Genomic DNA, 26,797 nt, shown 5'->3' on the forward strand with positions numbered 1-26,797 from the left:
TTAACGTTAAACCAGCAGAGCAGAAAAACACCTCCAAAACTGGATGAGAATTACTGGACAATTTTAAAATTACACACACACACACACACACACACACACACACACACACACACACACTAAGTGTAACTCTAGCACTGCAACATGATTTCATCCCACTTTCTTACCGCACACTCGTCAGCATTTTTTGATGTGAAGATGGTCATCAGCTGTACGACCCACTTTGTTACCCACTGATAGATTTCAGGCTGCACCACACAGAACTGGGTTTTTAAAATGTTCTCATACATTTTCACCAACAGGGTTAAAACCCTGCTCACATGGCACTGAGACAGAAGCATGCTCTAAACATTTCTCACCCCATGACTGAGTTTTCAAAACAAATCTGCAGTTATCTCACACAGAGAACATCAAAGGGACTTCATCTACCTGAACAGTCAACTATTAGCTAACCAGGATGGACTGACCTCAGTCGATTTGAGCCGGTCGAACTGAACCACAAACTTGATGATTTTCCATAGAAATGCCCTGCCTGTGTCTCCTACCAAGCTATTTGAGGACTGAAATAAAAATTATCGGGAATTGTTTGTGTGTGTGTGTGTGTGTGTGTGTGTGTGTGTGTGTGTGTGTGTGTGTGTGTGCGTGCGCGCATGCCTGTGATCCTCGGGTCAGAACGTGGAAAAACTGAATTCCAAACAGCCTGGCCAGCTCGCTGGTTCTGCCAATGATGTCATGTTGCTGCAGGAGCTGCATGCAGCCACACACACGGCTCACATAGTGATCCACCATCTTCCACCTAGAGCAACACAAACAGGATAATCATATAAGCCAGAGTTACAGAGCTGGCTTCAAGGGAAGAGTCAATTATGAGACATTTACGACCATTTCTTTGTACTACATCTTTTAATTTCATGTAAGGTAATGTCCAAAAAGGTGGTTGTGTTTGACCCCGGCACAAACCTGTACAAGTCTGTGTTGTGGTCAAACCAGTCAGAGAGAGTGCGGGGACTGTAGAGAGGGAAGCGCTGGTGGAGCACATGGAAGGCCACGTTTTCAAAAGTGTAGTTGTTTAACGTCACCTGGAGGAGGAAAGAAAAAACATTTTCTAGTTCTATTTTTCAAAACTGCCTCTCTCTGACGTTTACACAATTTATGGATCAGAATCAAATAATAGCAATAACAGAACACAAGTACAAGAGTAGCACAAAGGGTTAACGTTTCCTCGCTTCAACTAAAACTCTGAATCTTTTACAAGAGATGGGTTAGCTTACTTAAATGTCTACAAGTGTCTACATGTGACCACTAATCACACATTGTAGTCTTTTTGTGGATGAGCTGTGAGCAGTTCCAAAGGCTCGGACTAGAAATGTCGGCTTTTTCACTCGAAGAATATTTAGAAACCACAAACATCATGGCAGGGAAGCAAAACACTAAACATGATTTCTTTTTTTGCATGGACGGATGGTTCTGAAAACTGACTGCTGCTGATCTCACACTACAGTGGGCGTTGTAAACCAATCCTAGCTGACTGAGGGAATCCCCGTGTATTCTTGGTGAGAGAGAAAAAAAGTAGTTTCAATCAAAAAGCAGCAGAGCACACAGCATAAAGCTGCAAAACAACTGGAACAGTTCAGACAGCAGCAGCTCACAGTAAACAGAATCAAACAACAGGACAGAGAAAACTGGAGTCACAGAGGTTGAGGGAATGTAAAGACAATAATAACTACTTGATGATAACATTTTTTATTTGTTAATACGAGAGCTTCACTTTATATGAAACTATGAAAAAAATAAGAGTCACAGAAAAAGCAGCAGCAGAAAAAGTAAAGTGGGGAGAGCCGTGCTGGAAAAACAAGTGGAAAGATAGAAAGTAGGTCACGAGCTACAAAAGCTGTGAGGAGGTCATGCCAGGACACCTGCCTCAGTTTTCATCACCCTCCACAGGTTAAGGGTGATGCGCCCGATGATGTTGATCTCTGTCATGGTGTCGGCTCCGTACTCATCCCTCTCTGCAGCAAAGCGGTTCTCTTTGGAGTCACCTGAGGACACGCACAGAGCCAGACAGGCAGCCGATTACAGAGGAGGGAAGCCGCCAGAGGCTCTCCATTCAGCTCGAATACACAAACACACACACACTCACTCAAAGGGAATCACACATTCACACACTTATACAGGCAAACACATATACATGCTGTATCAAGACTCAGTCACAGGCACACCACAAAAATGGGGCTACACGTTTGCGCTTATATTATCTACAATGTGTACCTACATTATGCACCAGATCCAGCACACACACCATGTACTGGCTTTCATTAAAACTCACACTGTCAGATTCAATAACAGGGATGCACAGTAAAGTACTGCACGTGTTTAATATGTGGCTGCACATTTAGTGCTAGCTTCTAATTGTGGATCGACCCTGATGAGTCACAAGCACATTTTAAGAGGGAATTTCACACCTAGTGAGACAGGAAGATGGGAAGATGTATTCGCCCCCTTTGTCACTTTAGTTTTTTCCATATTTGTCACGTTCCTGACTGACTAACATTAAAATCCCCATGCCGAAAAGCAACTTTTAATTCAGCCTCATTTGAGGGTTTTGGAAAATGAATGGCCTGTTTAAAGCCACGGCAAAGCATCTGAATTTGAATAGAAATCTGAACTGTGACTATACCATGCCAAAACTTCCACTACACGTTTTTCTTCAGAGGCATTTCAGATCATTCTCCTCATATGTAACATCACTGGAGCTTTGTGCAATGAAATGATGGTTGGACATTCTCCTTTAGGATATTCTGTTGAGAGCAGAGCTCATGGTTCCATCGATTACAGGAAGTCTCAGCAAAGCAGCTCAAGACCATCACACTACCACCACCGTATTTAACTGATGACATGATGTTCTCGTAACAGCCAACTCCAGATGTAACAGGACTCAATAAGTTCAACTCTTCTTCCTTCAATCCACAGAATATTTTGCAGAGAATTTTGGAATCATTGAGATGTTTTTTTTGCAAAATGAGACTAGTGTTTATGTTCTTTTTGGTCAGCAGATGGATCTCTCCCTTTATTATTGAGTCATGAACGCTAAACTGACAGTTTTTGAGGCAAGTGACTCTCACTGTCGTGTCCCATGGACACCGCCTCTCACTGGAGTCAAAAGCCTCAGAAGTGTCTTTGCTTACTCTCTTCATAGGTTGTGCACATTTGTCTGCCAGGGTCTGGGCTGCCCACATGGAGGGGGGAGACCTTTCGGCAGAAGTGACCATAACTGTGCACTACTGTGCAACCTTGGCTAACCACCTGTACTGAATTATCTGATCTAGCTCCCTATGACTTCATCCACTTCCTTAAAAAAAGTAATCAAATTGAAGAAAGAAACATCTTTGGCCAAAAGTATGGATCAGAGCTGCATGAGAAGACAATCTTAAATTACAATCAGGTATGGCTTTTGATTTTATTCACCTACTTTCAGACTCACTTCTTCAGTGTGCCTGAGGGTGTAGAGGTTAAGACGTCACTGTTTGTCTCTAAATCGAACATGCAGAGCTACCTGCTGTGGTTTTTGGGCAAGGGAGCGGCTGAAAGTAGCTTCCTCTCAAAACCCCCAAATCTTTACTTCTGCGTCCCCTGAACTACCGTACTGGGTACCACAGCAGGGACTACTTTCAGTGGCTCCTGGCTCTACCTGGCACTCGTGACAGCTGCTGGCACAGATCCACTCCAAGTGCTGAGGACCGCTGAAGGAGGTAGCCCCAAGAATGCAACTGCACCTCGTAGCCCACCAAGATGTCCGGGTCAAATCTGACAGAACAGACCGTGTTAGCAGATGGAGGTCATTTCTCAAAACAAATCCCACCCCTGTAGGAGGTGTAAAATCTACAATGAGGGCAAATTTAAATGATAGTAATGATGCACTACAGTTGCAGCAACTCTGCCCTTGGTTCCCTTTCATAAAACAGTTGCACACACCTCCTCATGATGGTGACCAACACGTCAAACAGCATCTTCTCATCAGCAGCGTATGTCACTTGCAGCCCAGAAACACCTGATCTGACCAGCAACGGTGCTCTTCCTCTGGATCCTGCGGGAGCGATTAGAAACAGAAAAAAAATCAGCCAATTATCTAGTGGCTTTAAAACTAGTGATCGAACCTTATGTTCTCGGAGGAAAACACCGCTCGCGTGCTTCACCTTGGCCGGAACCTGGATGGTCTTTATCTACCACAATGGCCCCTGTGAGCTGGGTGTTGTCTACATCAGGCAGGGGGGTATCTGAACTGAAGCAGTAGAATAAGGCACATATGGGGTCAAACTCGGGGTCAGGTTCGAGGTCACGGCGGGTTCTTGCATGAAGCTCCATGGTCATCAGTGTCAGGTGCTGGACCTGAAGATGGAGGAGGAAACAAATACATTTGAGGTTTAACAGACCAAAAGCTCCTCTTTAGAAGCAGCACATCCTGTCACTCTCTGCCTGTTAAACCACAGTCTTTTATTTCGTACTAATTCTCGTACACTTCTGATTGTATTTTCAGTTGCAGAGATGTTGGCAGGCTACCATGGCCCATGCAAACTTCATCTCATAATAGTGACTGATTACTATTTGAGTAAACCATTAATTGGTGCTTTTATTTCATTCCAAGCCTGAAGATAAGAGCAAAGTCTAAATCATAATAGACTTTAGGAGCTCAATCATTAAATTAAATAAATAAACCATCCACTCTAACAGAAATTACAGTATTCAAGAGATATTAAAGAGGCCTGAAACCATGAAAACGTGACAAACCTCTCTCTTTGAATTTAATGAGATCTACGTGTGCTGGCAGTGATCTCAGTTACCATGGTCCGGATTTTTGGAAAAGGCCTGAACTTAATCAAATCTGTGCATACATTCAAAACGCCTGTACTCAGGCCTACATTCAAAGCTGGGTGTGTCTTTGTTGTATTTAGTTGTTTTGTGTAAAGCATATCGATTTGACGATAGGACAGTCAAAGTCGAAAGCAGGATGCTGTGATGATACTTGGGGAAATAAATCCTTCTTCCCAATCAGGTGGACACTTTCTCTTAAAAACAAAACAAAGCAAAACCAACATCTAACCAGAACAAAGCCATTTATTCATTGACTTGGAAAAGAGCTACAGGTTAGTTGCCCTAGACTTACCTCATGCAGAGCTTTGGCATCCTGTAGGTTCTGCATGCTGACTTTAAAGCCGTAGGAGTTGGCTATACTTGGCCCTTCGATCTGAGAGTTATCTTTCTTTGGCACATTCAAAGCAGCAAACTGATTCTGTGGAGGATAAAAAAACATGACAAGAAAAGTTGGAATCAGGAGGAAATCACAGGCACATCAAACGATCAGCGACCTGAGAGACAGGACTGCTACACGCACTGTTCTGATACTAAATAGTTGATTTTCTGACCCGTGCGGCTTGTAGTTTTTGTTTTAAAAGTCTAAAAAGAAAAATCACAATCAGTTTTTGACCTTCATCTGCGTGGTCAGTAACACTCTTCTCAGGGGGTCTGCCTGGCTCCGCCTCCTCTGCTGAAGTCTCTGAGAAACAGGATCCTCTGCAGCGGGAATTAGACCAGAGAAGGAGTGAATAACAGTGAATATTAATAACAGAAACTCCATGCAGAATTTTCCCAAGTTAGGATTTACTGCAATTCTTTCTAACAGTTGATGGTGTCACAACATCAAAGGAGACAGATGCACATTCCTTACCCTGAGATATGGGTGTGCTGCACACTGGATCCAGATCTTCTTTGCTTCTCCATCGCCTCCTCAAGAAAGGGGTGCTGTGAATGAGCTGGGGACTGGTTCTCCTCTCATCCCTGTCACTGACAGCGAGAGGTGAGGGACTGTGGTTCCCTCTTAGCAGCTCTGGGGAATTACAGCGCATAGGTGATAGCGGTTCTGGAGAGTCTTCACCTGGCTTGTTCTCACTGAGCTGTCCTTGGCCAGAGGGGCTTGGTTGATGGGACTGCTGCCATGTAGGCAACTCTGGGGACTCTGGACAGGTGGTTTTATCATCATCATCCTCTTTATTTTTGTCCTCCTGTTCAAGACAGACACTACCTTTATCTGAAACTGGACTTGATTCTGTGGATTTACACCTCAATCTTGTATTCTCCAGCGGAGACAGGATTAAAGACAGGCTCTGTTTCTTTCTCCTTTGAGTTCTGGTACAGGAAAGGTTACTACAGAGCTCAACCTTCAAGCTTCTGTCAGCAGCTGGCAGTTCGCTTCTCTCTGAGCTCCCATCTTCCTCCACCTCCAGACCAGCCCTTTCTGTCTTCAGCACCTCACACTCTCTCCTGCCTTTTTGTAGACTCTCATACTGCTTTCTAGCTTTTAGCCACACCTGCACACGCTTGCGGCTTGGTGGGTTTTTGCAGGGCAAAAGCACCACCTTCTTATCGCTGGATGAGGATAGGTCACCCTCTGCCTGTTGTTTATTTGTCTCTGAAGCCTCTGCTCCTTGACAAGATGAGATAACGGTGGTGGCGGGGTGCGTCATGGCTGAGAAGGCCGTCTTCCAGAAATGGAGGCCTTCCAGAGACAGGTCTCCACCAAACTCTGCAAGTTCCCGAGCTAGCCGAGTGCCCACTGTTAGCTTACGGCCACCGACCTCCCTGGAGAAAAGACGAGGAAAGGATCAGTACACCCATTTCCATTTGAATTACAATAAATCATCACAGCTCCACAGACAATTGACAATAAATGTCTATCAAGTGAAACTCTGTAGACAGTATAAAACAGAGCCAGATCAGTGGATTTCTTTTTGAACATATGGAAATTTCAGACATTTAATGATAAAGGATTCCATTTGAGTTTGCTGTAGTCTAAAACAAATGCTAAAACTCTTCTATTCTCTTATCTGACAACCTTCCTTTTATTTATTGCAGTACTTTGACGATTAAGATGTTTTACAACCAAATTAAAAAGCCTGTGAGGGAAGCTAAAAAATCCCACAAACAAATATAAAACCTTACCAACCATCACAATCAGTTAGATTCTGGCTCTTATGTGAAAACTTTACTAATACGTTTATTTTGTTATATTTAGTAAATAATGCATGCTAGATGATGGTTACTGTTGCTGTTACTCTTACATTGGCTTCCCTGGGGCATCAGAGGGGTCACTGCAGAAAGGCTCCAGGAAGGTGGCCTCTGACATCTCCAGGTCCAGAAGAGTGCTGAGGATCTCCTCTCGGCTGGGAGGGGACATGAGGGGCTTGAGAATGTGGGCTCCTCCGGCCGCTGTCCCCCGCTGCAGCTGGCTTGCCCTCACCTGTGATAGCGAGCTGATGGAGCGTGGAGAGCTGCTGGGGGTGGTGGATGTTAGTCCGTCGATGCCCTCCGGCAGCTCACCTGTCGGTGAGCCCTCGTGGTCGACGAATGAAGCAGAGCTTAAAGGCAGTGAGTCAAAAACTGAAAAGAGCAGCTCTTTCCTCTCACAGTGAAAGTCTTGAAAGGGGCTGAGCGTGTGGGCTTTACCTAAAGAGAAGTCCCACTCTCTGTTCTTGAGGGACGTGAGGCTTGATGTAGGCTCGCGGTTCGTGTGCCCATCTAAAAGGTCAGGGCTGTCCGGCCTTGCTCTGTTGCAGTCAGAGCCCCTTTGAAGATCCTCCCCAAAACAAAGCAGCCTGTCAAGTTTCTTTTCGGAGTCCGGCGCCTGAGCAGATACAGAATCCTGGCTGATGTCACTCAGGAATTTGACCGGTAAATTTTTATCAGTCACGACAAACTGACTGCCACTGTACGGACTGGAGAACTCTGTTTGATCGATAGCATTTATATCAAATGTGTAGTTGTGCGGGAGCTCTGGTGACAAGCTGTCCTCTATGAAATTGCAGCTGTCCAGTCCCGGGTCTGACAGGAAGAGGGGACATTCATCTGACATGCTTCCCTCCTGCTTTACTGACAGATTTGGCTGAGTACTGCTCGTCTTGCCTTTCCTGTTTCTCGGACCTTTTTCTTTTGCTGTGGTAGATTTTGGGGCCCTGGGTTTCCGAGAAGTGAGGGTGGGGGCTCTTCTGGATTTAGTGGGTTTAGTGGTGGGAATTAAAAGTGCTGCCGCCTGGGCTATGGCTGTAGAGTGGCTTGCTGTACCAACCACTTGTATGGGAAGGGGCTGTCCCTGCTGCCTCGTCTGAAGAAGCTTCTTGAGGACAGCCAAGCCAGATGGGGTCTCAGAGAGAGGGGCGATCTCCCCGTTCTTGGGGCCTGAGTGTGGGAGACCTTCTTTTAGCTGGGCATCTTTATTGTGTTCCTGTACTGGAGGCAGAAAGTCTGTGCAATAATCCTGTGAATCCTCTGCCTTTACCACGGTGGTCTGGCAAGCTTGCTGCTTCGTCTGAGCAGGTGCCGAAATGCTTTGGTTGACCTCCATGATGGAAGTCTCACAGTCTTCAACCTTTGGCTCGATAAACTTGGTTACTGAGTTCCTTTCTGGTGTAGATGGAGTCTGGGACGTGCTCTGGCTGTCTTTGCCCACCTGCTGTTGAAATGGAGGAACCTCTTGTGAAGAGCTCTCAGAAGGAGGCAACTCATCCACTGGGAAAAGGAGTTGGGAGCTCTCTTTACTTAAGTCATGGCTTTTGGGTTCCTCTGTTTTTTTTTTACGAGACCTTCTAGGTCTTGTAGTGCTTGTAGAACTGTTGACAGCACCTCCAGCTTTGATCCTCTGCCTCGAAATAGCAGGATTACCTTGTTTTGCCTTCTCAGTTTTAGGCTTTTCTGCAGACTTACTTGTTTTCCTTTTAGCATCTGACAGTCTCTTGGGTTTGGCAGTTTGACACTTACTACATGCTCCTTTGGCTGTAGACGATCTATGTGGCTTTTGGAAAGCAGAACTAAGACATGGGTCAATGTGTGGATTTATCAGCTCTTTTGAACTCCTGGTATGCATGAGGGGGTCACTTGGGGACCAACAGCGTGGAGGCGTTGAGTCTCTCGGGCTTTGGGATCTATCTGAGAGGTAGCCCAACTCTACCATGACATCTGAATAGTCAACATCATAGTCATGTGCCAACTCACAGTAACATGGTCTAGGGGGTGGCAGAGATGGCAGGATTGGGGCTTTTTTGCGGCCTTTTGGCCTCTGAACCCTTTCACCCTGTCTGATCAGAGGTTTGGAGGAGTTGTTGATAGTCTTTTTATTTGTGGAGTTAACCTTTGCCTTTCTTTTGGGATGTTTTTTGGCTTTTGGTTCAGTGACGGGAAACTTAACAGCAGTGGATTCTGGTACCTTGGGCCAGAAATCCTTGAGAGGAGCCAGTTTTTTATAGTGCTCTAGCTTGTCTGGCGTCAACACCACCAACTGCTCAGCTGCATTCACTTTGGACATCTTCACCAGCATGTTTTTCTCTCCCTTGAACCTGTTAATAATAATGTACTTTATAATAATAGGAGGTTCCTTCTTGCGTCTTCTCTGATACTTTACTTCTTGCCCACCTGAGACATCATTGTCCTTAAGTCGTTCTTTGACAGAAGCTAGGTTTTTAGAACGAGTAGCACCTGAGTGTTCCCCATCCTCTGAATCATATTTCATCTTCCGTTTGGTCCTCAGGGTGTATTTACTACCTGGCAGTGCTGACGGTTTAGTACAGGTGACTTTGGCAGACAAATCTTGCAGTGGGCTTACCACATCCTCAGTAGAGTCTTTAGTTTCCTCAGAAAAACAGGAATTGGTAGCAGAGCTGGAGACAAAAGGCTCTGGCTGTGGTTCTGCTTGTTCACCTATGGACCGCTCCTCACTTTCAGACTCATTTTTCACAATCGTTTCCTCTTTGATCAACTCGGCCTCTTGTAAATCCTGATGATCCTCAGAAATCAGCATTTCAGTGTCCGTAGTCACAGGACTAGCAGGTGTTACTGAGGTGATGCCGGTGCTAATCTGGCTATCAGAGGTAGAGCTTTGGACCATCTTTAATTTGTTCCTAGGTCCTGTCATACCTAGCCTTTTTTTGTTCATCTTTAGCTTAGACCTGCGAGGTTGGGCCTGTTCTACTTTACTGCAGGTGTCAGCCATTTTCTTGTTCCCAGGTTTCTTTCTGCTGAGGCAGTTGGAGAGAATGACACTGGGGAAAAACTTGTAGTGTGCCTCCTGCTGGGCAACAATAGTCCTCTCAGTCTTATTTTCCTGATAGTCCTCGTACCTGATTTTCAGCTCACCGACATCTCCTTCCTCGCCATCTTTACCAATTTCGTCCTCATGAGGATCAAGAAACTCGTCCTCCTTCAAGGTTGATGGGGCTGATGCGATGCTCCTCAGAAGGGGGCTTTTATTGTCTTTTGTGTTCAGTTCCAGGTCAGTCTTAGCTGAGCAGTTTCTCAGCTCAGAATAACAGAGAGAAAAGGCCCTGTGGTTCTGAAGAATGGACAGACAGTTTGTTTCTACATTCTTTATACTGCCGTACTTCTTCCTGTCCTTGGCGACCTTTCCATTACCAAATGGGAAACTTTCAATATCCGTCTTATCCAAAGCTATCGAAGCTTTCTTATCATAGGTGTACAAAGGTCGTAGTTCTTCTTTGTCCATGCAGATGGGAGACACCTCAGGGTGATTGGCTAATATGCAGGGAATAGGGTGCTTGACTGGCTGGATGTAGGGGATTTCTTTATTCACCTTGAACCCTGTCAAACATTCACTACTGCTGTCCTGACTGCTTTTTAACTGAAAGTGCTTGTCAAGCGGCTGCTCCGTGTCCAACACATGAACTGGTATGTGCTCGGGATGCTTGCAGTCCAAAAGGATCTTAGCTGTAGATGGTGGCTCAAGGTGGACCGTCTCCCCGGGGATGGGATTTCTTTTGCCCAACATCTTTTCAGTGGCCGTAAGCGAAGACTGCGTCATTGAGCCACTATCTGTTAAGGAGGAATCTATGGATACAGCATGTGAGAAGAAGAGGCATATCAGTTAGTATCCACAGCTGCAAGAAATTAACCTGAAATTCATCTGATCAGACAGCGCAATCACCCATGAATCTTAGCCCAAAACCCCAGAGTGAGATCGATCACTATTTTGATATATTTAAATTAGTGCTGTCAGCGTTAATCTCGTTAAAATGACGTTAACGCCATAACCGCATTAACACGGCAATTCTCCGTTAGCGAGTTAACGTTGATCGCCCCGTGCGAGTGGCTGCACGACATCAACGCATTAGCACCATGCAGCCCCGAACACGCGTTAACCTGCTAACGGAGATTTGCCGTGTTAATGGCATTAACGTCATTTTAACGCGATTAACGCTGACAGCACTAATTTAAATTTTAAAAAGTCAAACTACTACAATATTTCTATGCCATTATAACATGTTGAATGCCAAAATTCATAATTTAAGCTCAATAAGAAAGTGACCATCGCTCTGCATAAGACACAGGGCAACTAGAACATCACTAACATGTGCATCAGCAGGAAGCTTGTCCCTCATTCTCTGCTCTGGCTCTTCTGATAATGTAGTTGTTCTGCTTTTGGCCCAGTTGAGCTACTGAAAGTCATCTAATGCAGGTGGGGTGATAAATTACAGCTCAAATATGGTCATGCTGTGGACTGATAATACTTCTATGTGAATATATGCAGACAGATCTTATATCTATAATGAGTTATTAAATATATAAAAACAATTCATAATAAGTATAAAGCATATGATATTCTTCTCGACTGTATACATTTCTCCTTTTTGTTATTTATTCCTGCACAGCTGGCGTGAAGTACCCATAATTTTGTTGTCCATGTACAATGAGTCTATTACCAGTCTATGAAGTTGTAGTCATCTTTCCAAACACACATGCACGCTCTAAAAACTGAACAGTTAATTAACCCCAGAGAGTCAGTTGTAGCCTGTCAGGTCATAGAGCCAAAACTAAAAATCATACTAACTTTGTCTTCTGTAGCAGCTATCAGATCCCATCTCCTGACATACTTGACAGAGCGTGAATCAGTGGGGGGTGTCAGATGGGCATCAAAGCAAGCTGACACTTCATGCTGTATCAGTACATCTCATCATAGGACAACTCACCGCTGCTCTCGTCTGCGGCGCCATCGAGCTGCGGGATGGACAGGTTAGCGAACATAGAGTTGTTTCCACTCCACTCCATGTCTTCGTCAGAGGACTCCTGCTGGGCATCACTGAAGCAGTTTTCTGTCTCCTTCATGCAGGGTCTGTGCACACACACACACACACACACACACACGCGACAGGAACCGTATTATTAAAGAAAAATGCCCAGGCAGAGCTCACTGGGGATGACTCACAGATCGTGTACAGCGATCGATCACCTATTTATTTAAGATACAACCAGAAACAAAAAGGTGTAGCTTACACTTGTACTTGTTACTTATTACTTGTACTTATTACTAAAAAATGAAAACATTTTGATGCACAACATACTCTAAAACTGATGGTTATACTTTTGCCTTCAACCATGCAGAAATAAACATGCCTCTGAGAGGAAGCACTCTCAGTAGGGTCGCTGTCCCAACGCTGTGACATTATAACACTGAGTTCTGCCTCTTCCTTGTCCAGTTCTGGGCCTGCTTCCTCTTCATCACTGTTGCAGTTGTAGTTCGTGACACCAGGGAGTGAGCGGGACTGGGAATTCTGCCTAGCGGGTGTCCTGCAGAAACCATCGTCCTCCAGGCCTGCCAGCAAGTCAATGATGGCTTGGTCCCGGCTGCTGTCTGCATGGAGGACAAAATAAAGCACACAGACAATATCAGACAGCTGTACGCAATAACTTTCTCTCCAGATCAGCCAGTTAATCAAAGCTGGAAATGTCGTCTGCTTACAAACTTTTATTCACAAGTTTTTGGCCACCAACTTAGAAGAATTTAAAATGAAGAAGAGAAAAAGAAGAAACTAAAGATGCTGTTTACTAAAGAAAACAACACTTGGACAGCTGTTAAGCATTGAGGTCAATATTTTCTCCTTTCAGGGTGTAGTGGCAGCCAAGTGGACAAGAACCAGATGTATATGGAGGAAAGAATCCACTAAATATCAGAAAATATGGATGGAAAGGGGGAAAAAGTGGCTTTTACAACAGGACAACAATCCAAAACAGCCATAAAAATCCATTTCAGAAGCTTCTGGAGTCAAAGTCACATGACCCGACCACTGAATCAGCATCTTTGAAATGCTGTTTGCGGAAGACAGCCTTAAAATTATCACCTAAAAATCACAGTTTAATCATGGGAAACAAAATCGAGCATAGAAAATTAAAAACGTGCACGAATGAAAGAGGCTGTGTTACCTAACAGGGGCGAGTGGTTGGATGTCTGGGAGAGTGGGAGGAAAGACTGACTGTTCTCCAGGAGAGTCAGGATGGCCTCCTCATCAACGACAGCCTCCTCTGGGACTTTCCCACTGCTCCTCACATAGTCTGTGGGCAGCAGCAGAGAAGATGGAAACTACCGTTAGCCATACTTCGATGTCACACTTTGCTAACAACAGTTTCACTGAGATACCATATTAAAGCAGCACAGTTCAGCATTAGCTCGGTGACTCCCATCTCTGGCAGTTTCTAGAGTACCAGTGAAACGTTTGGACACACGAGCACAGAGATTTCCTGCACATTAGTCCAATGTCAGTCTCACATCGTCACTCCTTCAACTCCCTGACTTGGGAAGGAGCGACAGGGTGATGAAACAAGTACTTCTCCTGCCAAACACACAGGCAGAATGAGAGAAGAAACAAATGCATGTCACAAGGGAAACCTAGTCCAATTAGGGCTTAAATTCTATAAAGGAAAAGAAAGTGTAGGGTGCTAGTAAGTAAAATCCAGATCTTCATCTCCTATAGTGAATCAGACTACTTACAAGATGATATTAAAAGGGGATTTCTCTTCTGTTTTGTTCTCAGATTTAATAAGCTTATGATAATAATAATAATATAATAATAATAATGGATCGCATTTATATAGCGCTTTTCGGGGCCCTCAAAGCGCTTTACAATTATAACAACTTTCATTTCTGATATTGGCTTTAAAGCCAGACAAAACAAATGTAAGAAAGAAATGTCGCTGTACATTGTTTTATGTGCACAAAAACTTATTCAACTTCCTAAAAAGTCAGTTTATTCAATTATATAACCCTTGATAACTACCCAAGAAAGAAATTACTTCCATTATCAAAGATAGAACAGTATCTGGTTTAACCCACTTCATGCCACCAAATTACTGATGAGCCACCAAATAAAAAGTGTAAAACACCAAATCAGAACATAGCTTTGGTCTTTATTGGTTTCATAGCAGGTCAAACTATCCCATCGTGATAACTCTATATGATATAACTCAAAGCAAAATCTGCTGTTGCCGGTCTGTGAAACATCTACTGCAACTGTCCTCACCTGGCTGTGAATCCCTGTGCACCTCCACAGCGTTAGCAGGGGTACACGGCAGCCCGTCTGGGGTCAGGGGGTCAAAATGAAGTGTTAGTTCACCGGGGAAATCTTCTTGGTTCTCCCCATCACAAGCACACAGATCTTGTGTCCTGAGGAGATAAACAGACATCAAGTTTTACTTTTTACCAAAACATTTAACAGTGTTGTCTGCATGGCTGTTAGCTGAATTAGAAAGCTGAGCACCTTGTGCAGCAGCCATGTTTTATTAGCATCTCTTTACAGCGGGTCTTAATCAGAGAAAGTGCTCGGTTTAGTGGGTGAAAGCTGTGTGTGGGACTGCACAAGTGTGCAGAGTGTCTCTTGTCTGGCAACTGTGTGAGGAAGTATATGGGTGTGTACAGCTAAGTGGTGTGTGTCTGTGTGTTGGCAGAGGGAATATGAATGGAAAACGGGGAGGCAGCCAACTGGGCTTTGTATCCCTCCGGATCGCCCTCAGCCACAAGCTGCCTATCACGCCCTCTTAATCGTGCTGCCCCTGCTGCATCGCCTGGCAACTCACCACTTAGTGACTCTGAAATATTGAAACAAAGACGAGGCGGGCGGCCGCCACTCGCACGTGGAACAGATTTTACAGGAGTGGTTTTGAGAAAGAAAAAAACGAATTCCATTTTAGGCACTGCTCTGGAGGAGGTCTTTCAGATCTGATGAAGATGGTGGACTAGAGTCTGAAGCCTGGCCATGAGTCTGACCATGTAAAAAGCCCTCAGGATACTAAACTGTTGCTCCTGTGACTGCACGGACGACTTCTGTAGCACAAGTTCAAGCTTCTTTAAACCTTCTGATGTAATATGTAGAAAAGCACGGGACTGACAGGTGAAGCTGCAGAACACCATGACTGAGCCCAGTCACGGCTCAGGGAAGAACACAAACACTCGTGTGGGAAGATGGCCAGACAGAGACAAATAAACAGCAAACACATCAGACAGAATAGTAGACTATGAATCACAGCCTTGTGGACACCCTCTAACTCACTTTAAATGATGAATGAGCAGCAGCGGCAGGCAGGAGGCTGATAAATGATGAATGGTTTTCAGACAACATGGCTGTAAAATGAAATCTACTCCAGACTCAGAGTTTAGGTTGAGATTGAGGGAGGTTTCATGACAGAGACTTCGTTCTGCTGGTGCCGTATGATGAAGAGCCTCCCGAGAGTCAGCGTGCACGTGCCACTGTCTGGTTGTTCTTAATTAGTCTGCCAGCTAACGACTTTAGAGGCAGCCAGGGAGGGAGCCTGGCAGGCGTCAGGAGATTTCTGCAATGATGAACACATTTTGCCACCAAGCCACGCCCTCTCAGAGTTTGAATGATGAGAAAGAGAAAGGAACGATAACTAGAAAGTCTTGTTGTTTTGACCAGGACATGTCCTTCAACGCACATATTAAACAAATATGTAAGACTGCTTTCTTCCATTTGCGCAACATCTCTAAAATTAGAAATATCCTGTCTCAGAGTGACGCTGAAAAACTAGTTCATGCATTTATTACTTCCAGGCTGGACTACTGTAATTCATTATTATCAGGATGTCCAAAAAACTCACTGAAAAGCCTTCAGCTAATCCAAAATGCTGCAGCAAGAGTACTGACAGGGACTAGAAGGAGAGAGCATATTTCTCCTGTTTTGGCTTCCCTTCATTGGCTTCCTGTTAAATCCAGAATTGATTTAAGTATATAAGATATAAGTATATAATTTGAATGCTGGACCAGGTGACCCTGAATCCTCCCTTAGTTATGCTGCAATAGACGTAGGCTGCCGGGGGATTCCCAAGATGCATTGAGTTTTTCCTTTCCAGTCACCTTTCTCACTCACTATGTATTAATAGACCTCTCTGCATTGAATCATATCTGTTATTAACCTCTGTCTCTCTTCCACAGCATGTCTTTTATCCTGTCTTCCTTCTCTCACCCCAACCGGTCGCAGCAGATGGCCGCCCCTCCCTGAGCCTGGTTCTGCCGGAGGTTTCTTCGTGTTAAAAGGGAGTTTTTCCTTCCCACTGTCGCCAAAGTGCTTGCTCATAGGGGGTCATATGATTGTTGGGTTTTTCTCTGTATCTATGAAGCGCCTTGAGGCGACTTTTGTTGTGATTTGGCGCTATATAAATAAAATTGAATTGAATTGAATTGTTAGCAGATATGTGCCTTTGTAAGTATATACTGAAATACAGACTCTGAGCCATTTGATGAGCCATTAACAAGATTTAACTTAAGACTACTTGTTACATTAAAACTACCAGACCACACAGCTTAATCTCTGATTCAGGTGTTCTTCATCTTACAAGTGAATAAAATCAAGCACCACATCTGCGATCGTTCTAAAGACTGAATTCAGGTGTGATACTGTAATAGTTTTTGAAACATCTTCTCTCGTCATTACTCCATGACCAGCTTTAAGTGGTATTATAGCAAAGTGGAACCACAGCAACTCCAGTTGCAGACCATATAAGTAAAGAATGGGGATGCCAAGCCCTGAAGCAATAAGGACTACAAATCGCCATCGCTCTGCAACTTAATAACGGCAGAGTTCCAAACCTCTTCCATCAACATTAGCACAAACACTGCACTGGGAGCTCCAGTGTGGGTTTCCATGGCAAAGCAGCTCCTCTAGGTGTAATATGTAGATGCACATATGATTTGCACCTTTGACTGTAATTTTCTATCTGCTGCCTCAAGACAAAAGTGTGCAGTTGCACTAATTGTTAAGATAATACCATGCTGAGTGATGAAGAGTCACAACTGGCCACAGATACACCGATGAGGCATCACAAGTAAGAGCTGTGTTGTGAAGTTCAAATGACACAGAGGCTCTGAGGCTGACACTGCGATTAATACACGGGAGTCAGAAAAATAAAAAATGTAGAACTACATCTGCTGATGCTAATTTGAACAAACAGATTTGCTACAGATGGCTTTGTTAAACACTTTATCTAACTGACAGTTAGTTAATGTCCCCAGATCTTTATGCATTAACCCCAGGCCGTGTGGGGTAATCAAGTCTGAGCACTGTCCAAAGGTTCTCTTCCTGTCACGTGGCACACAGCAAAAAATGCTCCAAATTCTTCAGTGGGTTTAGATAACAATATGGCACCAGCATAGACAGGAGGCTAGAAATAAGACATCCAATTGACTTGGAGTAAATTCCCCATACCAATACCTGACTGTTAGGATGGCCTATAGGAGCTGGGTTCAAAGAGGAGGATTGAGGCAGAGATGAAGTGCAGACAAACCTGTTGGTGTTTATTCACCAACATTAAAATTTCAAAAAAAGAGTGTAGGCCAGGGGTGGGACATGGTTCCTGTAACAGCCTCTGATGTTAACTAGCAGCCTTTTATAGACTGCGGCTAATTGGTCCTCAAGTCATACAATGATCTGGGGTTCCATCCCTCCATTCTCTTCCACTTATCCTTTTTCAGGGTTGCAGGTGGACTGGAGTCTATCCCAGCTGTCTTAGGCCGAGAGGCAAGGTATACCCTGGACAGGTCGCCAGTATGTCGCAGGACTAACACACAGACACAGACAACAGTTACTCTCACAGACACGCCTATGGGTAATTTAGAGTTACCAGTTAACCTAACTGCGCTAACTGCATGTCTTTGGACTGTGTGAGGAAGCCTGAGTACCTGGAAAGAACCCATCCAAACACGGGGAAAACATGCAAACACCACACCGAAAGACCCCGGCCAGGTGGTGGAATTGAACTCAGGAGCTTCTTGCTGTGAGGCAACAGTGCTAACTGTCTTACGTAATAACCTTTATTGATATCAAATCAATATTGTAGACATATAATTAACATAATCACAATTAGTAAATAAAATATTTCCCACTTGTCCTACCGACTACAATCTACAATAAACTAATATAGCTATGGGTAGCACCAGGAACCTTTAAAAGGGCACTCGAGATGCCTGAGGACTCTTGTGGCTGGCACACCATCAAAAGAAAACAAAGGTAAGACAATCTTATCCAAAAGGTAAGTGTTAAAGTACTGGTTTCCACCAGCTTAACCAAACATTCTATACTAATTGAAATCTCTTTTCCTAGGCAGACATTAAACGGTACCAGCTGGAAGACTGCCCACAAGGAAAACCTTTAGCCCAAATAACTAATAAAAACAAACTTTTGTATGAGTGCCCTTTCCTGTAATATAAATATTAAAATCACTCATGTTTATACGGTTAAGTAATGAAGATGACCTTCATTACACTGACCTATTCTCACATGACCTCAATACGACACTGCATGGTCTTTGTACGCCATCTAACCAATTGAGACACATGGGCTATCCCTTATAGTTCTGAAGGCTGATGTCTATAAAAGTTTAGAGCTGCAGTTCAAGTGTGAAAACAACTCAGTTTGGCACTTATGCACTGCAGTGTCTTGTTACCTGCTGGCTATCACATAGGATGATGTGGATATATGAGTATTAGTTGGCTAGAACAGGCAGCTACAGTCACTCGTCCATAAACTCAGGAACCAAAAGGACTTGGTCTCTCAGATGGGAAGGGGAGTGAGCTTCAGGGCACACCGAGCGAGAGACTGGATTCATCAATCAAGTTACAGACTCTGCAGTTCTTTAGTCTCATTCCATTTAAAAAGAAGGAAGGATTCAACCAAAACTCTATTTTGCACAGCCTTGTATGAAGAGCGTGGCAGAACAGGGTAAAGGTTAATCGAGTGGGAGGACATTTCCAACCAAAATGAGGTTTAAAGAGCTATATATAGAATCGGATATAAAATCCCTCCCATGGAGGAGAAGGCTGGAATCCAAAATCAGGGAAGCCCAGAAGGTCACTTGCCTACCAGAGAGTGTCATGAGAGACTGGTTCTGGATGAATAAGAGGTACAACAATATGTCCATAACTGAGGCTGTAGAAACTGCCAAAACAAAGGCTCACAGCTAAAGAATTGGACAAAATCCCTGAATTAAAAGAAAACCATGAGTAAAGGGAAATAAGATGTTTCCGAAAAGCCTAAAATGCTAAGTGAGACACTGACAAAGCAGCAATATTAGCAGTGCATAGTAGAGTAAAGGAGAGCCAACAGACAGGAAGTGATAGGCTGTGTGAGAGTATTAACAGAAAGGGTGACTGAGACAGCCAGGTATTGGGAAAGAAGCCAGGCAACTCTGTGTGTGTGTGCGCGCTCCATCACTTAAGACGAGGCCGACTCTACACCGAAGGTCTGCGCTGCTCCCCCCTCCCTTTTGTTCCTGTCTGATATCAGGGGTTGGTGAATGGAAGCCATCTGGATGTGATGCAGCAACACACACACACACACACACACACACACACACACACAGTCGAGTCAACTGTACTTTATTTATAACAGGAAATACTTTCTAGCTGTACATCTGGCGATTGTTTCACCATCCCCCTCCCTTTTTTCTCCACTACATCTGTTGCAATTTCACTTTCCCCATTTTATCCAATCTCTGATTTTACTGCTTCCCTCTCTGCCCTGAGAAGAAAAACACTGAGGCAGAAAGAAACTGAGGACACACAACAACTTCATTACAGCTCAATACAAAGAACTAAAAACAAGAACAACTTGTTATTGATGTGGGCTGCCAGACTATGGGAGACTTTGCTCTCTAAGGCTGGAAGCATTTTGTCCCCATTTTCAAACACTGTTACTCTCTTGCATAAACTCCAACTCTGTGACAGTTACTCCAAATTTCATGACGGATATGGGACATTGACTTTCAGTTATTAAATTTTTAATAATGACAATAAGACAAACAAACAACAAACCATAACCTAACATGAAAAGAATAAAGTCAAAATAAGCACTCTCACACTAGGAAAATGAGATAAACAAATAAAAGAAAGGCAAACAAAATAATTGTGCAAGAGAAAATCATGTTGGAACACTGTGCATGCCCACACTGACTTCAAAGGCCCTTTAGAACTGTCATGCCACAACAAAATTAGGACATCTGTGTTGAATCTGGCAAAGAGCGAGTAATACATCATACAGATCAGATGTGATCTCGGCCATTTCACCATAGACCTCAAACTTGCAGACAGTGAATACCAATTTCTGTTCCAAACTTTAAATGCAGGTTTTGTGTAAAGGGGGTCATCACACAAGTGATGCAAATTACCAAGAGTCCCGTTTCCAAGCCTGAAGGCAGTGCATCACGTGAGAAGGGACACAATGCCTTTTTTCCTCTAGCACCTAATCGTTTCGCCACGACTCTGTTTCGGTTGTTTTCCATTACAATTCAATACCATCTCAACATGGGTGGGCAAGGTGGCCTCAAAGTCCGGTGATGTCATTTGCTTTTGACACAAACAACACAACAATAGTCTAGCTCCCTCTTGGACTGTCATCAGGCACAAAAAAGTCTGCACCTCATTGTTAGAACATGGTGTTGGTTTGTGTGTCGCCTTTTCCAGGTTTCAAAAATGGTTGACTTGATTCTCGTGAAAGAGTCGCTTTCATAATTTCTCCAGTGATATCACATTTTTGGCTCGGCTGAGCTCACTTGGAACCCCGGCCAAACTCGTACTAAAACAAAAGTACCTTGTACCATGTACATCTACCTATTGGAAAACAGAAAAACTAAGTTAGGCCTAGTAGGCCTTAGTGGAAAAAGGCACATATTGGATATTAACAGGGTTGTGCATCATGAAAACACCACCGCTTGTTTCTACAGTAGTAACAGACCGTTGACCTCTGACATCAACAAGGCAACCAGAGAACTGCCACTCATTGGACAGTTTCTTGTTTTCAGATCATTCTCTGTAAACCCTAGAGAGTTTCTGAAATACTTAGACCAGCCTGGCTGGCAAGAGCAACCACATCACTTAAAAGCCCATCTTCCTTGTTCTGATGCTCAGTTTGAATTTCAGCAGTTCAGCTATGCCTGCATGCAACAAGGCGCTTTATATTGTACGGTAAAAATGCTACAATAATACAGAGAAACCCCATTAATCAGACAACCCTCTAGGCACAAGTCCTTTGTGATAGTGGGAAGAAAAAAAACTCCCTTTTAGCAGGAAGAAACCTTTGGCAGAACCAGGCTCAGGGAGGGACAGCCATGTGCCATGCCCGGTTGTGAGTGAGGGGAGTGAGAGGAGTGAGACGTGACAAAAGGCTGCCATGTGATTGGCCATGTGAGCTGTACAGGTGTACCTAACACTAGGGCTGCCACGATTAGTCGACTAGTCACGATTACGTCGACTATCAAAATCGTCGACGACTGATTTAATAGTCGACGCATCATTTGAAGCTTTGTAAGATCCCAAAAGACGCAGGAATAAGTAGTAGGATTTAAGAGTGTAATAACGGACTGAAACAGAAGATGGCAGCACTGCATGTACAAGGATGCCAGCTGCCGTTAAACCCCGAAGAAGAAGAAGTAGCTCTGTCCCAGAATTCATAGCGCAGCCCAGCGCAGCCCAGCTCATTTTCCAACAATGGCGGCAGCTAGTTAGTTTTAATATTACTCTTATTATTCTTTCTGGGTCACAAAATAAACGTTTAACATATTTTCAGGCGAGAATGTACCTGCGTAAACCTCAAATATCTGCTCAATTTATCAAGACACCACATACTTTCAAAAGTGCTCCGACGTTTTCGGAGACGTCTGTTACCCTCTAGCTCGATAGCTAGCCGGGGGCAAGACTCACTAGAGCCGGTGAGCACACCGGACTTCCGGCAAATCGTTTTCAAACCCACCGCCGTCTTTCGCTACTCAGGTTAAACATGTAATATAAGTCACTTAGATAACTTAAAAATGTTATTGTTTGGCTTTTTTTTTAGTATTTTATTTGTTCCTGAGTAAATCGGTTTGGCTGAGATTAAAGTTATAGTTTTTACACAGCTGAATAAATGTCAAGCAGACAGCTGATTATCAGAAGCATGAGATGCTCGAGAATATACTCCGGTGTCCCGTTATATTTTAGATAGCAAGGAGTTTATTAAACTTCACCGAAACAATCTGCAAATTTCATTAAAATTTAACAAACTATCATCTTGTCTTTATTTTTAGTTAGCACATACCTTGAACACTTAAAGCTATAAGCTAATGATAGTTATATAAGAGCAGATGCATGCTGGTGCAATAAGCTGTACGTTTTACGTCCAATGGATGCATGATCTGATTAGTCGACTAATCACAAAAATAATCGGTGACTAGTCGACTATCAAAATAATCGTTTGTGGCAGCCCTACCTAACACCGGTACAAAATATACACAAAGTGCTACAGCACTTCTAAGGGAAGTGGAAGCGTTAATAAAGGGTTAATATGTGATGTGATTATGAATTTTCTTCGTGAACAATCTTAAGGATCAAGATTAGTGCAGTCTTTCAGATATCATGTACCCTGGCACTACCAAGATAAATCAAAGGAAGGAGAAGGAACTTACACATCAAACTCGTTCTCCTTGAGGATTTCCTCGACTCTCTTCATGAAGATTTTCTCACTCTCTGATGAGGTGACAAAACCACGATCTGGAACACATCAGACAAGCAATTTCAACACTGCGCTTTCTGGCGCTTACAAACATTCTTCAGACATGGAATTCTTCGCTACAATTAAAACATTGTGGTCAGTAATAGCTGTTAAGCATGCTGGTGTTTGGCTGGGTAATTTTACTGTCAGTCTGTAATAAACTGTGACCTTAATTCTGCATACCGTAGTCTTTTGTCTTTGCACATTGTAAATTGTTCTGTAGGAGCTATAATTCATGGACATTATCTGAGTTCTTCTCTCTTCACTTTTCAAGCTTGGGAACCCCGTGTGCTTATGTGCTTGGGTGTAGGCCTGAGAAACTTTTTGTCACAGTGCAGCCGTGCTCTGATTATTTGGCAGCCTATTTCCATGACAGCTCTGTCTGTGTGTGTGTGTTTCGGGGAGAATCAGACTTTGGCAAGATTCAAAGGGTTTGCAGTTTAAAGACAGTGCTTTCCCACCGATCATATGGACAGCTCTTTGAATTGTAACTCTGACTTGTGGAGGTAATGGAAAATTCTAATTTTACGTTCCACTGGAAGAGGCTTTAGAAACAAAACTAAGACAGATGCCACAGTTGGACAAAGAGAAGCATAACATGATAGAAGAACACAGTGAGCCACAGTCTACACTGCCTCCAGACATTCTCAAAACTCTTTCACAGTAACCAGAAACACTGGCGCCACTGAAATGAGACTCCCCACACATTAGAACCGAAGAATTTTGCATCCAAATCAACGTTTCAAAACATCTCCTCTCCAAGTTAATTTACAATTTGTCATGTTGGTCAAACCATTCCTGAGCAGTATGAACAAAGCACATTATCCTGCTAAAACCTCTGCATCAATTAGATTAGCGTCGGTGAAATGATGTAGGTGGCCTGTAACTATGTTTAGTAAGTATTACGCTGCAGAGCATCATACTGGCCTTCTTTAAAAGCGAATCATGCTGGCCAGCTCTTCTTTCCAGATAAATGAGACGTGCGCCCGGCCTTTGGCATAACGTCGAAGAAAATGTGATTCATCAGACCAGGCTGCATTCTCCTGCTGCTTCGTGGGTCACTTCTGACGCTCGCTTTGCAGCTGCTGAGGGCAGTAGCCAGCATGGGTACTGTGTCACATGGCCAAAGTCTGTGGCTATGCAGCTCCATAAACATTAAGCTGTGATACACTGTGTTCTTACACGGTTCCATCATAGGCACTGCTTACGCTTTCAGCACTAGCAATTCTGGGGGATGGAAGAATCGCCAAAAAAGGGCAATTCCTCAAGAAGTAGATCAGATGCTGGGTGCAGCATGGGTGATTTTCTTTTTAAAACTAATCCAACTGAATACTGATAAGGTGTGGCTGTTGTTATTGACAAGTGTGCCAACAGAAGTCTGTCTAGCCAAAAGCTCTCTGCCAATTCCATTTGCTGGACCTCTCCATCACATTTGTTCTTTTGATGCCTGATAATGGAATCACCTGACAAACAACACAGCCTGCTTTGTTTCATGAAAATATGTTTTACTTTGCACTAATGAGCAGATTTGTGTCCCTGTGCATTGCACGTGTTCAGTTTATGAGCCTCGCTTGATAACCAAGCCTGCTAGCCCCAAAAACAGTCACTTCTGGCTCCAAACAACCAATGGGAATGACCCATGGTGAAATGGTGAAACTGAAGAGTTAAGAAATGAATGGGTGACAGCATAGTGACTATGACCATCTTTTATATACAGTTAACCATACTCATACATTTTCCGTTATTCCCAGATCGCAGAGAAATTAAACAGAAAACCATAGACTGACTTAGACAAAGCTAAAATTTTCCATGGTGAATGCCTGTACCTTGTGACTCGGGGGTTTCAATCTGGGAGGGCTGGTTCTTCTCTCTCCTCCTCTGCTTCTCATCCTCCCAGATGGCCTGCAGGCCAGGGTTCCTGCCAATTTGATCTGGACAAAAATGGAGAATTAAGCACAAAAATACTCAAACTCTGTACCATCAAACACGGTGTTTATATAAAGCTGTGCTTAACAACATCAACTCATAAAGCTGTTTTTAACTGCAAGAACTACTGCATAGTTTTTTGCACATGTTTCCACAGCAGGACTTCTGCTCTGTCTGTATAGCAGTCATTACACAGTCATGCAGCTCCAACACCGCAAACAAACTCATTAAAGAAATAATGTGGAAAGAAGATGAGGTGCAGAGTCATTATTTCATCCAAAACCTGCAGCCTTAAAATAGGAAGCAGGAAGAACGAAAGCAGTGGGCATCTTTACACACATATCACAATAACAGCTTTATCAACACACAAATAACTTGCACCTGACAATACACATCCTACACATCCCACAGACCAGTTCTTATATACCAATATTATGTTAATAGGGTGAAGCAGTGATTCTCTGGATAATTTTTCCAGAGAATGGTTAACCTCACCTCCAAGCCCCAGACTCTCTCTTTAACCCTTACATCTAAACTTATCAGTTCTCATTCAGTCACATTGTTAGGACTTTCCACAGAACTTTCTGAAATCTTCTAGTCCTAATCTGCCTAATCTTTGCTGTTTTTAAGACACAAACAAAGCTTAGAAGGAATCTTCTAGCTCCCAGGAAAAAAAAGTTCCTGAGAAAAAGCCCTGGCTTTACAAACTGTAATAGTTCATAAGTGCAGAACACACGCACTTGTTGTCTATCACGGCCTCTCTTTTCATTTTAAGACAGATTCTTTGTGTGGTTCAAGCTTGTTAGGTCCCATCTGATTTCAATGATAAAACTCACAGCATCTTTACAGCCCAGATGGAAGGACTGCATTTAAGACAACACAACGTTCAGCAAAACTGGCACTGCTCAGATTGTAAGTGCAAGAATGACCTCTCTTTCTTTCTTTCACACGCTAAAACAACAGATCCAGATGTGTGAGATTAAAACAAATCTTTCAGGAACAAAAGCTGCATCTGCTCTGGCACTACATTACTTTGCCAGATAACAGCATCTGTCTTTATTGTCCCTGGTTCGTTTTAACCCTCTATCCCATCCTCTGTACGTCTAGCTGCTCCCCTGTGATTGGACGGATTAGGTCAGATCCACGATGTTTGTATTTGGGGCTGATAACAGATTCGATGTGTGGCAGCCATCAGAGCAGTCCATCACTCTTCTGTGCTTTAACTTGAATTTCACTTTCCCCCACCCGTTGCTTTCTTAAGTTTGTGGCTGCAATACTGAGTGAACTTACTTTCGATTTCGAGGCGGTTGAGAACATCCACAGCAACAGCATCAACCTCCAGCTCACAGGTGCTCTGCCTCTCCACCTCATCCAGGACTAAAGAGCTACAGTCAGTGAATATAATAAAAAAAAAAAAGGGGGGGGGGAATAAATGAATAAAAAGAAGCTACCATTTTGGTTTTCAATTATCTTTACGGAGAACATAATATCCACTGCAGCTCGGACATAAGCCAAAAACAGTGCATTCAGATTCTGCTTAGACTAAGATGTGGCGAGACTCGCCTGGGTATGGCGTTCTCCTCCCAGCGGACGAATGTGCCTCCTATGGTGCTGTCGTTGAGCTTGGACGTACAGGGAGCCTTCCAGGGGCTGATGCTCCTGAACGCCGATCCTTCTGGGTCTACCTTTACTTCATCTGTTAACCATATACAGAGATATACATAAGAGGCACATGAGAGGATCACAGTAACGGTATTTTTCCTTCCAAATGCATTTGGATAACCACGGGGTTTTCATTTACACCTCGATTGATTAACTGCTCAGTGCTGCCATTTCTTAGCAATTAAACTGCAATCCACACTGTTAGAGAATCTGAGGCATAATGAATCATGATTATCCTCCTTTCTTTAATGCAGCAAAGGTAGGCACAATAAAACGCTGTTGTTTTGTTACATGGAGAGTTCTTTTGGTACCTCTGACACTTTTTAATCTCAGTATTTAGGAGGCCAGAGTGTTCA

General features: G+C 43.6%; 1 protein-coding gene across 1 annotated transcript in view; it reads right to left on the bottom strand.

Annotated features, from left to right (window-relative positions):
- The window catches only part of rev3l (REV3 like, DNA directed polymerase zeta catalytic subunit), a 78,421-nt gene that overhangs the window by 7,705 nt on the left and 43,919 nt on the right, over window positions 1-26,797 (bottom strand). The window contains exons 5-22 of the mRNA XM_084952777.1: window positions 26,343-26,475; window positions 26,070-26,164; window positions 24,680-24,784; window positions 22,768-22,852; window positions 14,346-14,488; window positions 13,252-13,380; window positions 12,445-12,682; window positions 12,021-12,163; window positions 7,110-10,881; window positions 5,720-6,630; window positions 5,480-5,565; window positions 5,159-5,284; window positions 4,191-4,383; window positions 3,970-4,081; window positions 3,686-3,801; window positions 1,918-2,036; window positions 958-1,076; window positions 652-793 (exon numbers count right to left, since the gene is read on the bottom strand). Coding sequence (XP_084808903.1) covers window positions 652-793; window positions 958-1,076; window positions 1,918-2,036; window positions 3,686-3,801; window positions 3,970-4,081; window positions 4,191-4,383; window positions 5,159-5,284; window positions 5,480-5,565; window positions 5,720-6,630; window positions 7,110-10,881; window positions 12,021-12,163; window positions 12,445-12,682; window positions 13,252-13,380; window positions 14,346-14,488; window positions 22,768-22,852; window positions 24,680-24,784; window positions 26,070-26,164; window positions 26,343-26,475 — 6,767 coding nt within the window. The remainder of the gene's footprint in view (window positions 1-651; window positions 794-957; window positions 1,077-1,917; window positions 2,037-3,685; window positions 3,802-3,969; window positions 4,082-4,190; window positions 4,384-5,158; window positions 5,285-5,479; window positions 5,566-5,719; window positions 6,631-7,109; window positions 10,882-12,020; window positions 12,164-12,444; window positions 12,683-13,251; window positions 13,381-14,345; window positions 14,489-22,767; window positions 22,853-24,679; window positions 24,785-26,069; window positions 26,165-26,342; window positions 26,476-26,797) is intronic.

The sequence above is a fragment of the Perissodus microlepis genome, chromosome 15, assembly GCF_051167445.1.
Source record: "Perissodus microlepis isolate ML-2025 ecotype Zambia chromosome 15, ASM5116744v1, whole genome shotgun sequence".
NCBI lineage: Eukaryota > Metazoa > Chordata > Actinopteri > Cichliformes > Cichlidae > Perissodus > Perissodus microlepis.